General features: G+C 40.6%; 1 protein-coding gene across 4 annotated transcripts in view; it reads right to left on the reverse strand.

Annotated features, from left to right (window-relative positions):
• The window catches only part of MARCHF6 (membrane associated ring-CH-type finger 6), a 76,254-nt gene that overhangs the window by 37,563 nt on the left and 23,470 nt on the right, over positions 1–15,221 (reverse strand). For all 4 annotated transcript variants that reach the window (XM_023239515.2, XM_045038798.1, XM_045038793.1 and 1 more), the window contains exons 5-10: positions 10,692–10,764; positions 6,563–6,731; positions 3,771–3,960; positions 2,092–2,153; positions 1,321–1,353; positions 111–162 (exon numbers count right to left, since the gene is read on the reverse strand). In XM_023239515.2, coding sequence (XP_023095283.2) covers positions 111–162; positions 1,321–1,353; positions 2,092–2,153; positions 3,771–3,960; positions 6,563–6,731; positions 10,692–10,764 — 579 coding nt within the window. The remainder of the gene's footprint in view (positions 1–110; positions 163–1,320; positions 1,354–2,091; positions 2,154–3,770; positions 3,961–6,562; positions 6,732–10,691; positions 10,765–15,221) is intronic.

Genomic DNA, 15,221 nt, shown 5'->3' on the forward strand with positions numbered 1-15,221 from the left:
ATTTCGTATATCCCTGTGTTTAAAAACAAACAAAAACAAAACCCATAACAAGGCTCCAAAAAAACAACTCCTATCTTATTACCATAAATAACAGTATAAACACCACTTACCAAAAACAAGAATGAAGAGTGTGTTTAAAGACACCACCCAGAAGACATGTTCCTAAAAGAAAAGAGCCATTAATAAAACATACTCAATTCTTACTATATGTCTAACGAGACTACTCAGTTAGGAGACTGGAATTTTCACTCTAGAATGTTGAGATTTCATTTCAGAAATTATGTGCAACTTATTTTTCATTACATAGCCCATACAATTAAGCCTAATAAGGCTCAAGTTCATAATGTTACATGTAGGGAAAAAAAATCAATCTGTAAACGTTTCCTCTTCAGAAAGAAGCCACTACAAATTACAGATTCTCACAAAAAATATCCAGATTTCGTTTAAATCAGATGACAGTGAAAATTTCCAAATGGAGGAAAATTTAAAAATCACATTAATTCTGAACTTTTTATGAATGTAAACTGCACAGTGCTTCTTTCCACTGCCCATTTTGTTCTCATGGTTTCTGCAAGGTCATTTGATCTTCCTTGGTCCCTTTTTTCCCTATGGCACCCTGGTTTTCTCAGTGGACGTCTTAGAATGCTCATTCCCTCTTGGCCATTCATCCACTCCCACAGTTACTTACTACGTATTATCACCTCCAAGATGACTGTCACCTTACAGGATTGTTTGAGGCAGTAGGGAATCTTCCCCACGCAGCTAAAGTCATCTTAATACTCAAAAATCCCAAGTGATTTCATATTACAGAACCTGAAAAGAGTATCACTTCTCCTTTAAGGAACTATTCCTCACCTCTGAGCTGTATGTACTCTTTACCAGCAAGTAAAGAAGATAGGTGAGGTTTGGCAAACAGTGGAAACCTAACATGAAAATGGGCCTGTCACCGGGAACACTGCAAAGCTGCTCTATTTTCACCAGTTCAGGCATGAATTAATATACTGCAAAGTTTAAAAAGACCCAAAAAAAAAAAAAAAAAAAAAAAGATCAAGTTCTTAACTACAATTCTGTATTTCATTTTGTTTTCTAAAAATCAAGTAATCAATAATTACCTTTTTAAATACTATTACCTTTGTTCTTTGCCAATATTTTCAATACACAAAACAGACTTTCTTCAACATATCAAGTAATCAAAAGGCACAGGGCATGCTGACCTTTAGCGTAAAAAGCCAGCACATAATACTGTAAATTTGAAACTGCTGAGTCATTAAGATAATTAAGTCACAACTCTTATTATTAAAAAATATTGGCTTTACTTACTAGAAAAACTAGTGATCCATCAAGTCCTAGCATCTAAAATAAATAACAATATACATGAATTAAAGTTGCAACAGGATTTTTTTTCTGTTTATAAAAAAGGCTCATTTTCAATTATCTGTAAACATAATCCTTACCCACTACTTTCTAAAACAGCTTATCATTTTCAGAGTAAAAAACTTACTAGAGTTTTATATCTGGGCCTCCTTTTATTCTAAATCTTATGATTATGAAATCAAAACAATTCCATCTTACATTAGCTATGGAGCCAGTCAAGATTTCAGGACCTATCAACTTGCAGTATCAGAATAATACTTCATTTAAATTGTTACTTCATTTTCCAAAAGTCCACAATGTGTTTGTATTAAAGGCCAGAAAATAGAAAAATAGTCAGTAATAAGATTATATTTTTAATATTTTCACCACAAACAATACATCACTTTTCTCTAGAAATTAAAGTTCACAGTCTCCATCAAATGTTGACTACAAAATTAGTGTATAAATACAAAAATGCCTGACTTTAAAACACAGTTTCAGGTTAAAACACTAGAACGCAGGGCACCTCAGTGGCTCAGTCAGTTAAGCTTCCGACTCTTGATCTCAGCTCAGATCACGATCTTACGGTTCGTGAGTTCAAGCCCTGCATTGGGCTCCGCGCTGACAGTGAGGAGCCTGCTTGGGTTCTCTCTCTGCCCCTGCCCTGTGCTCTTTCTCAAATAATTAAAATAATTAAAAACAACAACAACAACACTAGAATGCATGAAAGAATCTTACTCTTTCCCACGTAAGTTCTTCTGCAGCTCGGTCCCACTCTAAAGCATTCCAGTTCATGTCATCTGGAAATATAATTGTCATTTAAAGATTACTGATGGAACCTGAACCACAAACACATTCTTTTAGTTTGGTGTTTTGTAAACCACTGATGAGAAGCTGAACCACATTACTTGCCTGTTAGGCAGGAAGAACACATATAAACAAATGAAACACATACACAGTTGATTCTAGACTGTGGTTAAGTGTTGGAAAGGCAATAAATACGATTATGTGAAAGAGAGGAACTAAACCAGAATGAATCTGGCAAACTTGAGAAAGATGAGGAAGGCAGGGGACAAGACTTCTTCACAGGGGGAGGGTGGCAGAAGAGACAGTATGAAAGGCAGACAGAGATCCAATCATACAAGCGGGGAAGGTAAAACTGGACTATGTTTTCTTCTTTAGTACAACGGAGAAACCACTACAAGAATTTAAGGCAGGAGGCACTAGGAACATTCTGTGTAGTGAGAATACAGTGGGGCGAGAGCAGAGAACAGCAGCTCATTAGGAGCTATTGTGCTGGACGAGAGACGGAAATGGAGGCTGCATCAGGGCCATGTTCTCAGAGCCTTTGAACACACACTCGCCCCTCCCAATGAAGGCCCCTTGCTCCCATGACCCAACTTGCTTCTCATCCTTCGAGGTCTCAGCTGTCACCGACTCTGAGCTACCCAGAGAACCTACTTAAAAAGGGTCTTTCCCAAGAGCATCCTCAGAGCAACCTGCACACTTATCACAATGTGTAACGAGGTACTTGTTCACTTGGGTATTCCTGCTTCTTCACAGAGACCACAAATTCCATGAAGGCAGGGACCCGAGTGCCGGCGCCCAGGAGGCACTCTGATGTCAGCAATGTCAAGAGGGCCTAGACACAGTATGGTGCTTGACAGGAAAACTCTGGGGTGAGAGGGGGAAATGGAGGTGGTGAGCTAGCGATATAAAAGGCTGGTGGGCACAGTCTTGGATTTTCTTAACTTTCTGGAGTCACAAACTGCTAGAAAAGAAGAGAAATGGCCTCCTTAATGGCATCTGGCCTGCCATGTACACCTCAAGAATTCTTCTTTGATATAAAAAGCTGTGCTGACTTAACAGAAATGGAAAGGAATCAAGTATATCTGTATCAAATTCCTTTAAAAAAAAAAAAAAACCTAGGATCTACTACAACTTACAAGTAACTTCTTCCTATTCATTCTAGAAAAGTCCCACGCAAAGCAGGATTTTAAAACACAGAACGTGAGGCGCCTGCGTGGCTCAGTTGGTAAAGCATCCCACTTGGGCTCAGACCACGATCTCGTGGTTCGTTGAGTTCGAGCCCTGCATCAGGCTTGCTGCTGTCAACACAGAGCCTGCTTCGGATCCTCTGTCCCCTTCTCTCTGCCCCTCCCCCGCCTGCACTCACCCAAAAATAAACATTAAATATATAAATAAAACACAAAATGTACCCTGCTTCACAGGAAAAAAAAAAAAAATTACACATATGTATATCCAGAAATGCAAGTTTGCAAAACAGAGTAAAAACAGGCCGGAAATACAACTCCAAGCCCATAAAATTTTGAAAATTCTAGTCCTTCTCCTCAAGGAAAGCTGGAAGTGGGTTCATGGTCATGGAGGGAGCAGAAGGATGGGCCAGCGGCCATTACCCTGGGCCCCGTTGTTGGCATCGGCTGCATCTTCCCCGCCCGCGTCCTCTTCCTCCTCGTTGTCCTCCTCCTCCTCTTCTGCCTGATCGTCCTGGGCATCAGGGTTTTCTCCCACCACCACGTTCTCGGCCGGCGGGTTAGCAGGCTGGTCAGGGGCCACATTTTCAGCACCATTGCCTCCCGCTGGAGCCTAAAGTGACACAGAAGCCCAGAAATTTAGCTAACTTGTCTCAGTTTTGCTCTATTTCCAAATAGCACTCTTCCTGCTAAAAAAATAAAACTAATAAACACACACACTGTTAAAATTCCAAAACACACCTCTCAAAGTCACCTTTTCTACAAGTATCTGATTTTGGATCAACTCAGTATATAAGAGTGTGAATTCACGTCACAGTGTCTATATTCATTCAGTACAATTTAGGGATTTCACAAAACAGCACAGGAAATGGGTTAACAAATCTGGCTGGCTATTCTGAACGCACGATTCCATAATCCTTCTTCACCTTTAAACATTTTTTTTTGAGGACCAAACTTTAACATTTCAAGCACATCCCAAATGAGTTACTGGTGTGGTTACAGAAGCTTCTATTCATGCCAGCAAAGCAAGAATGGAGAATTCAGAAAGTTAAAGCAATATTCCCTTTGTATACATAAAAACAGTACGTTAAAACATGTCACAAAAGGAGGCAAAAAAGGAGGCATTCAGCAGAGTAAAAATAAGCAGCAGGCTGACTGTCTTAACAACAGGAGAGAGAAACTGCTGGAGTTCACAGTTTCAGGAAACAGAGCTGCATCAGCCAAAAGAGATCCAGACCTGAGTTCTGATTTATTATTACAACTAGTCAAGGGCAAACTCAAGGAAAACCAAGGTTAGACTTCCCACGACTGCAGTCAGATCTTGCAGCAAGAGAACTCTGGTTACTTCTCATGCAGGCTGAGCAAGGAGGAGCAATGAGACTCAACCAGGGATTCTGACCCCAGGCTGCCATCCCTGCACCTGCGCTCTGAGCTCCTCGGGCAAGACAACCTGGAATTACTCGTACGCCAGCATCTCCAGTCTGTTCCTCTGTGTAAACACTGGGTCTCAGCCACTGTCCAGCAAGATCCTGGAGAGGCCTGAGGACACCCTTGAGCCCAGCTGCCACCTCTGCCTGGAGGCTACAGGGTTGGGAGGATTCCTTCAACGGAATGATCTCAACGTGTTCCAGTCTTCATCAAGGCCATCCGGGGGAAGCCCAGAAGGCTCTTGTGGAACCTGGACCTGGGGAGCCATTATTAGGATGACCTCTGGCTCCTGAGCCACCATCTCATTTGGTGGTGACCTTATTTGATCATTCTGAATTTCTCTATTTCTTAGTGTCCTTGGGTACCCTTCCAACTCCATTCTTCACCTCTGGGAAAAGAGAACTCAGATTCCCCTGGAGGGCGGCGGGGGCAGCTCATGAGGAGACTCAAACCCCACAACCAACTCTGGGAAAGGGTGGCAATTCTTCTTCACTGCCTTCACTGACCATCTCAGGGACGAAAATAGTTTTACTCATTACCTATTCGTTTACACCCGTACAGATATAGAACTTAATTCTCAGTTATCAGTTAAATACTCGAGGAAAAGGTGTCTAATTCCTGCTCAGTAGGTGAACCTATCCATATGGACGCTGTCCGTTCCCACATGCATTATTCTCCTCTGGCTCTTACTAAGTTCTGCTACCGACTACATAAATGTAGTAATGCTACATAAGAAGTATCTTTTCTTTCTAGTCTCACATCTTGCATGTGTGATTTGCTAAGGAGAAGTCACACTCTTAACTCTGTAAAGAAAAAAGTATGATTGAATTTGGGGGCACCTGGGTGGCTCAACTGGTTGAGCGTCTGACTTTGGTTCAGGTCACGATCTCATAGTTCGTGGGTTCAGGCCACACGTTGGGGTTTGCACTCACAGTGCAGAGCCTGCTTGAGATTCTCTGTCCTCTCTCTCTGCCCCTCCCCTGCTCCTGCATGCTTTCTCTCTCAAAAATAAATGAACGTTAAAAAAATTTTTTAAAAAGAATGTCAGAATTTGAGGAGACCAAGCTACACACTGACACAGCAGAAGGTCCTTAAATGAAAAATTAAGTTGTTAATTATCATTCTGAGTATCTTAGAGTCAATTTTTCATAATAAAACCGTGTGAAGTGTAAGTAGTTTTCGAACGTAAGTAGTTAATATTTTGACATTGTCAGCCCCAAAATTTCTCAGCAAGCAAGACACTAAAAATCATTTACCTTATCCTCTTTCTCTTAATACTTCTAGCAAATGCTCCTGTATCTAACATTTAAGCATGGCATCTCTCATCAAGAAACAGCGAAAATGCACCAGACTGTTAACAGGGTTCCGATTTTTCTACTTTTGGTAATGTTGCTACCGGGAGCAGGAAACACAAGCAATTTACATACGAAGAAACTGATGAACCAAGGAGGTATGCAGCCTCCTTAGTGCCAGGCGGCACATCAGCATCATATCCAGGAAGTACACATGGTAACTTCCGGGCCAGCGCTAAGCAGTGAATCCAGGCAAAGAGAATGCAAGAGCGCTTCAGTACACCCTCACCATTGTTCCCAATCTCACTAGAAAATTAAGAGGCAAAGGAAAAGGAGCCTTCTTTTGATTTTTTGCACCTCCCTTAATCTTCTCCCAAACCTTTTCACTGTCCTGCTTCTGAATGAGGGGCACAGGAGTCAAGGGTTTAGGTCTCAGAAGGTGACAGTAATTCCCACGTCCTACTCAGACAGAATCACCGGGGGCGAGGGAGTTACCTCATTGTGGTGGTGCCCAGCAGCATTGAAGGGTGGGGCAGCATGCTCCAACCAAATCGGTGCCCCCCCGTGGACTATCTGCTCTCGCAACCACACGAGGCTGATGAATGCACACAGCGTGCACGTCACCACGAAACAACCCTGCAAACAATCCGCCAATAAATTGTCCCTATTAAAAAAAAATTATAGAGAATTACTCCAAAGAACGCTTCAAATTAAGAAAACAAAGGTAACAACATTTCATCTTACACTTAAATGTCAGAAGAATGGCCAGAAAAAGAAGTCATCATTTTCTGGGTGAAATCAGCCTCTGAGAATTACTTCTGAGAATGGTGAAATTCTAAGTATCTTATAAGCTGGCCAAATATATTTATTCCTACATTTCTACTATGTGTGTTTTTATTTTAATAAGCAAAGAATAACATAAGAACTACACAGAACTTAGCTACCTAGCCTCTCTATGAACATGGCTTAGAAACAGGCAGGCAAAAAGCAAAAAACCAAAAGCAGCCGAACGTACATGTAATTTACTAGAGGTGAGTGATTGTTCAACCCTCAGGGAGACTCTCCTTATCCTTACTTTACACACAAGTTTAACAAACTTGGTTGGCTGAGACCCACACACATGAAGATAACCAGTAAAATAGAAAGGGACAGAAGCACCTCCAGAAAGGCCTAATGACAATGCCCAAGAAAGGCCCAGAGATACTCGCTATGCAGTGTATAAGACAAAGTCTGTAACGCACTTTAGACAAGTGTCACTTAGAAAGCAGATCGAATTTTGATGGCAACTGCAAACATACCGGTAGTCCCTCAACCAATTCAGAAAGACATTACGGTTCCTTTACAGTCGTACATGAAAATACATTATCATGACACCAAAGACCTCTTTGTTCTCTCCCTCTCTGAAAGGGCTTGTCCTTCCCCAGCCTATGTCTGATTTCAGAATAATTCAAGGATAACTCAAAAATCTTGGTGGCCTTAGGAAAATCTTCCCTCAGAATGGAATGACTTTTTTCCTCCATGGAAAGTCTGAAGAAGGATCCATTTGAGCAATCTCAGCCTACAAGCTCCAAACTTAAAGAACTGATGTGGCCCACAGATATGATCTGGAATATATCCCAATCAAAAGAGGAAAGCTAACCACTCCTGAGCTAAGGAACCCTTCAGATTATTAAAACTTTGATAGCTTGGGACTAAAACACCCCCTTCTCTACTCTCTACTTGTCACCAGCAATAAGAATAACAACTGTGTGACATCAGTTTTAAACAGTAACAAACCCTTTGTAGGGTTCTTTTCCCTCCTATCTAGAGTCAGGGCTGGTTCTGTGAACTGCCTGGATGAAGGAGAGGCTGTCTGAGTTTAGCGCCTAGAAGACAGCTTGTGAGCTTCCACTTTCACTCTTTTAGAATGCTGCCCTGGGTCCACCACCTACAGAAGCCCCACTGGCTTTCTGCGAGATGAGAGGCCACGTGGAAGAGAACCAAGGCACCCCAGCCAGAGCCATCCTAGACCATCCAAACCCAGGGCAACACATGAGTAACTGAGGCAAGCCCAACAGATGAACTGATCAGCTGAGCCCAGCTCAAACTGCTGGCCCCCGGAATTATGAGCAAACAAAATTACTGTTGTTTTAAGTCAGTAAGTTTTGGGGGCAGTATGTTTTAAAGCAGTAATTAACTGCTTTAGTATGTTGTGCCTAGAGATGATCTGAAGAACTTAGCTACAGAATATATAAGCAGCAGCTATAATATTAAGAAATTTAAAGTAAAATTGCAGAAATAAAATTAATACTATAGAGAAAATTAAATAATGCTCACTAAAAAAAAAAAAGTAGTTTACCTAAAATTGCTTTCAGGAAAACTGGCTCAATTCTTCAAACTGTAAAAGGCAGCATGGAATTATAAAACCAAACCATGTTTACAATTTCTTTTGACTATCCCCCCCATCCATGCCTTCGGTGTTCTTCCCGTCAATCAGCAGTGTCTCGAAGGTGATTCTGGTGGCTCACCAACCAATCAGGTTAGAAAGAAAAGGGGAGCTTGCCAATGTAAGGCAAGCAACGGCTCTGAGCTTTGGGGATAAATCTGCTATAACACTACCACAAGTTCTCAAAATTCACGTGGAGTTTTTACGGATATATGTGAATTTAATCTTTGAATAGCCCACCCAAATCCCTGAAGCATGATCTTCCTGACTTTACAGATGAGGAAACGGGTTCAGAAATTTCCAGTGATTTGCCCAAGGTCACCAAAAAACTTCCAGCTACAGACACCGTATTCCAATGCTAGGGTTCCTTCTGTTACAACCAACTACCTCTCTGTATCACCTAAGTGATCACACCTGCCAAATAACCAGCTGTTCAACGGTTCTACCAATAAGAAGTGAAGGTAACTAGTAAAGTACTACACTTTGTCTGGCATTTTCACTGACATGGCTTCCATAAACACCTGTTTTTCACATAGCCGAAGCCTCCCAATTCTGGCTTTGGTAAATGTTAACTTAGCCATTAAAACAGAAACCATGAGAAAAATAATGTGTCTCTACTTCATTAAACTGTCCAGATAGGAACCCAAGCCAACTTTTCTAAACAACTGAGATACTGACTGGCCTCTACTACACACACTCATAAACTATAATGGTTTATGGAATTTTAGTCCAAACTAAATGGAATAAGCCTTCCCTATGTGAAATGGTTCTTTCATTAGTTTATACCTATTAAAATAAGACTTCCATCCCACTTAGCAGTCACCCCTTGCTTTTTCTGACCTCCCTCACTACTTCTAATATGCACCTTTGCTTTGTACACAATTCCTAACTGAAAGTCAGAGGTGAACTATGTCATACACACAAATGACAGCTGAGCCATTTAAGACAGACTTTTTAAACTTCTATACTAAGACCATGTTCTGGACGGCTGAGATAAAAATCTGATGTCCAGAAAAGGGATCACTATCCTGTTGGTTTCTACTGCATCATTTCACAAAAGGCCTGTATTTTTACACAAAGGGTTATCTCCTTACACTAGTTCCAGATTTTCAAGTGTGTTAAATTACTGCTTCCCTGTTTTGTCATGGCCACAGCCATCAGTGACCTATTTCGAGGCCTTGGTCTACTTCTAAAAATTACTTTATCACAGCTGTTCTTCAACAATGAAAACAAAAAACAATTCTAATGTAAATAAGGCTCAAACCGAAAACCTTCAATGAAAACCTATTATTCCCTATACTGCCAAAGAAACAGACATAAATGAAGTACCTTGCCTGTTCTATCCTAAAAGGTATAACCAGCAAGTAGAAAAACCAAGTCACAGACACAACCAATGTTTCTAAATATTTAGAAACCTGATTAGAAGTAATGATGCAGATGCAAGAGACTTCAAAGAATTCCTAATTTCTTTTCTATTGGAAATACAGCTTGCTCTCTCCTTTTGTCAAGTGACTTATTTTTATGGTAATATACTCTGAATACTCTTGTTCACAGAAGGGTTTGATACTGTTCTTTGTTCTCACTGACATAAGGATCAGGAACCTAAGGTCAACTGGGTACAAAAGATTTGGCAAATATAGGTGCAATTTTGGTAGGCTGAATATTCTAGTGATCCTGATACAGTTAATCATTTACAGCATTTCTAATTCTGACATCAGTAATAAAACACGTCTTTCCCCCAAAAAACGCTATTACGATGCTTGATGTCAAATTAAGACAAAGTAAAACAATGACCACGAACAAGTTTTTTTAGGGTCCATATTCTAATAATCACAAGAAACATTTAAAAAATAAATTTGTATTCAAATGCCTCTGTCATTAAAAACACATGTTTAAATGAACTCTCAGCATAGGAACACAGCAGCATAGATCTCACATTGCATGAGCCTATTTAAGAGGTGCCCCCCCGCCCCCCTGGTTACAAAACAGTCTTTTAAAACATATCTGTTTTTAAACAAACATGTACGTGTTGTCAGCCACTTCTTCTGTACCTGTAACTGTCAGACTAAGACACATAAGTTACTTTTTGTCCTCGGAACAAAAGGAATTTTCAAATTGTAAGAAACATAAATGTGTGCAGGAAAAACGAGCACTCTCTGTGCTGTGCAGCCTTCCAGCTTCACAAGGTTCAGTACTCACGTGGACAGCATGTCCAGTGGCAGTGTCAGTAGTGAGCTCACGGAGCCAGTAAACAAGCACTTGTAGATACGGCCTAGCAAAAAGAGCAAGACAGCATGTGGTTATAACGCTCACCATGAACTCAGGGCCTCGATTAAACAGCGGTAAAGTGAAAGCCACTGAAATATTTAGTCTTTGCAAGGCTATCTTACTACATTAAACACTATACTAGGCAATACGATACAATACTACATCAAAAAAACCCAACACGGTGAACTAAGCATAAAAATAGTGAGTCAACATCACACACTAATGTTGAGAGCTTAGATTCTCTATAGACTGGCTTGTTTCTATTGAATGAGCTTAGATGTTTGAAAAGGAAAAAAATCTACATTAAAGACCTCCAAATTTGGGGCGCCTGGGTGGCGCAGTCGGTTAAGCGTCTGACTTCAGCCAGGTCACGATCTCGCGGTCCGTGAGTTCGAGCCCCGCGTCAGGCTCTGGGCTGATGGCTCAGAGCCTGGAGCCTGTTTCCGATTCTGTGTCTCCCTCTCTCTCTGCCCCTCCCCCGTTCATGCTCTGTCTCTCTCTGTCCCAAAAATAAATAAACGTTGAAAAAAAAAATTAAAAAAAAAAAAAAAAGACCTCCAAATTACAACACGGAGAATTTTTTTTGAACCGAGAATCCTAAAATTCATGGAGTCTGCTCACAAAAATAAAAGGTTTCAGTTCCAAGGGTATACAATTTGAAATTAAGAGGACTTTCCAGAAGAGTAAAGGCTCTAATAACATGAATAGCAAATTAACAACCAACTTTGAAACAACACAGACTAAGGGTCTGGCTATGAAGGGAAAAAAAGATCAAGTGTGGGTGAATGCACTGTCATCCCCTCATCCTCTTACTCAGAAAAGTCAAGAACAGAAATGGGGCCCATGAGGAAACAGCTGAGATTTTCCTTCTAACCAGAACTTGTATATTAGTTTAAGCACTCCCTATGGCCTTGTATCAAAAATTTTCAGTGACCTCAACGGCTGTTTTCAAAAGCCAAATCGAAATGAAAAGGTAGGAAAAGATTTCTGTAATAGCAATGACTTACATACATTTATAAAATATTCCAAGCAAGTATGGTTGTAACAAAGTAAAACTGACAACAGACCAAATGTCTGTAGATAAGAAAATGGATTCATAAATTACAGGTGTCCTCAGTGCAGAGTGCTTTGCATCCATTAAAAACTAAGGTAGCTCAACAAGTTCTCACATGGAAAGGTCCCAGGGTACACTGCTAACTTAAAAAAGTTACAGACTAAAAAAAAAAAAAAAAAAATTTACAGACCACGTATTTGTGGCAGAACTTAAATTCTGAGTATGAATGTGTGCGTGTGTGCGTAACAAGTGAACAGAGATTCAGCTTGTTGACTGTATTATGTAAATTCTTTAAGTCCCTACTTAATTTATTATTTGATCTGCTTTTAGAGAGGTTAGTCTTCCACTTGACTATGAACACTTTACATACTTCGAAGTCCTGTTCTCTGGTGCATAAAAGTTCTTCAATTTTATTTGCTTGGTAGCCTATGCATTTTATTCATACAAAATAAATGCTTTTTACCCATTAAAGTGTTTCATCTCGAATGACATCTGGCTGATTAATGCTGTTCCTTTGTTTTGCCAGCATTTGCTGACATCCCTCTAGCATTAACCTGGGCTGCTCTGTACTTATCTCTTACAGTGAATCACTTTTCTCTGTACAGAACCGTAAGCCCCTATCTTGCAATAGATAAATCTAAAGTCTTAGGATCACAGAAGTTGCAACCTTACCCCTTCCTCTCTTACTTCCCTCCCTCTACCCTCTCTCCCTGTCTTTCCTGTCTTTTGTTAGATTTTCCAAGTATTTGCTGTTTCCTACTCCCACTCCCCAGGATAAAAACTCAATCCCACTTCTACTCTTCTGGCACTCAGTTTTAAGTTTCATTTTGTTACTTCTTATTAGGGTAAAATTTACGTGAATCTTAAGTATGTGTCTGGGTGAATTTTTATATATGTACATATATCCAAGAAACTACCACCCAGATCAAGATATTCAGCATTTCTAGCTCCGTGGAAGGCTCCTCAATCCCCTTCCCAGTTGGAATCTCCAGCAAAAGGTAGCTGCTAGTCTGATCTCTATCACCATAGATCAATTTGGCCTACTTTAAATTTTTTTTTTAATGCTTATTTATTTTCAAGAGAGAGAGACAGCGCAAGTGGGAGAGGGGCAGAGAGAAAGGGAGACACAGAATCTGAAGCCGGCTTCAGGCTCCAAGCTGTCAGTACAGAGCCCAACACGGGGCTTGAACTCACCAACTGTGAGATCATGACCTGAGCCAAGTCAGATGCTCAACCAACTGAGCCATCCAGGCACCCCCAATTTGGCCTACTTTGAAATTTCACAAAAATGCAATCCATACTCTTTTGTGCCTCGCTTCTTTCTCTCAGAGTAAAAATTCATCCATGTTATTCCATATCACAATAATCACCTATTTTTTCACTGCTAAGTACTTGCCATTATATAGATAAACCACAATGTACGCACTCTACTGTTGATAGGTATTTGGTTGGTTCCAGTGAACTCCTATTAGCAAAGCTGCTGTGATCATTCTTACACACGTCGTTTAGAGGACACAGGCTGTAGTTTCTGTCAGCTATATTCCCAGAAACGGAACTTCAGGTTGGATCATAGGTATTTATAATATTTAGCATCTGTCAGATATTGCCACACAGTTTTCTGAAGTAGTTACACCATATATATTCCCTCCACCAACAAAGGCATGTTCCAGATGCTCCACACCCAAAGAAACATTTGGCATTGTCTTATATTTTAGTTTCAGCCATTTTGCGGAGTGTGTAGTAGTATCTTCTTGTGCATTTCCCTGATGACTAATGATGCTGAGCAGCTTTTTGTGTATTCACTGGCTATTTAGATCGTCTTCTTTCCAGAAACACCTGTTCAAATCTTTTGTCTACTTTTTATTTGGGTTGTCTGCCTTTTTCTTACTGACTTTTAGGAGTTCCCTACATACTGTACATACAAGTCCTTTGTTTGAAGTATGTATTGCAAATATCTTCTCTCTGTGGCTTGCCTTTCTCAAAGGTATCTAAGCATGAATAAAAGTTCTCAATTTCACTGAAGTCCAATTTATTCAGTATTTTCTTTTATGGTTATTCTCCCATGTTTTTTTTTTAGAAGTCTTTTGGTTGTAACATGCACATTCAAGATTATGATCCAACTCAAATTAATTTTTGTGTCAGGTGTAAGATAATGACATGGTTCATTTTTCATCTGGCCAGCCAGGTGATGCTGTACCATATACTGAAAGGATCAGCTTTCTTCCACTGAACAGCAGTGGTACCTCTGTTGTGATTCAGGTGATGATGCAGATGTGAGTCTAGTTCTGGGCTCTATTTGCTTACCTCTATTATTTTTAATATGCAGTCACACTATATTTTCCTATCTGTATCTAGAGCACCCACAGTCCCCTCACAAATAAAAATTACCAATCACTATAGATTAAAATTGCTGGTTAGCTGTGAGAAGCACTTGTTTCTTTTTCTTCGTAGCTCATGCCTTTCTGATTTCTTACTCATTTTGGTGAAGTATGTCCTCAAATGCTTTTTTCATAAATAGTTTGAGGTGGCAAACTTTTCATGCCTTTGCACTGACTGAAATGTCTGCATTTTGTCCCTTCATCTGGGAATAATTTATGGGTAGATTTCCAGTTCAAAAATTCTGTCAAAATCTGAAGTCTCTGCTGTCTTCTGGCATTCAAAGCTGCTGATTTTAAGTCTAATGCCAGTCTGATTTTCATTACTTTGTAGGACAATCTGAAAATGGACTATCTACCATCCTATTCAGCCCTGGAAGACCAGAATGTCTAGGTTCATGAGTCTCTGTCCTTTATCATGGTCAGCTGTCTTTCAATCGAAAAGAGGCTGGTCATTTCCTCATGTCCAGTATCTCTTTCACCTTTTCAAAGTACTTACTAGACAGATCGTGAAACAACTGGATACAGCCTTTACCTCCTGATTTTTCCCCTCATACTTGCAACTTCTTGTCTCTGAGTTCCATCCTAGAGAACTCCTTGCTCAATCTCCTAGTTATCTAACCTTCTGCATGTCTTTAAAAATAAAAAACAGGGCACCTTGGGGCGCCTGGGTGGTGCAGTCGGTTAAGCGTCCGACTTCAGCCAGGTCACGATCTCGCAGTCCGTGAGTTCGAGCCCCGCATCAGGCTCTGGGCTGATGGCTCAGAGCCTGGAGCCTGTTTCCGATTCTGTGTCTCCCTCTCTCTCTGCCCCTCCCCTGTTCATGCTCTGTCTCTCTCTGTCCCAAAAATAAATAAACGTTGAAAAAAAAAAATTAAAAAAAAAAAAACAGGGGCACTTGGGTGGCTCAGTCGGTTAAATGTCAGACTTTGGCTTGGGTTGTGATTTTTGTAGTTCACATGCTTGAGACCTGCATCGGGCTCGCTGCTGTCAGCACGGAGCCCACTTCGGACCCTCTGTTTCTCCCCCCAC

Source organism: Felis catus, chromosome A1, assembly GCF_018350175.1.
Source record: "Felis catus isolate Fca126 chromosome A1, F.catus_Fca126_mat1.0, whole genome shotgun sequence".
Lineage (NCBI taxonomy): Eukaryota > Metazoa > Chordata > Mammalia > Carnivora > Felidae > Felis > Felis catus.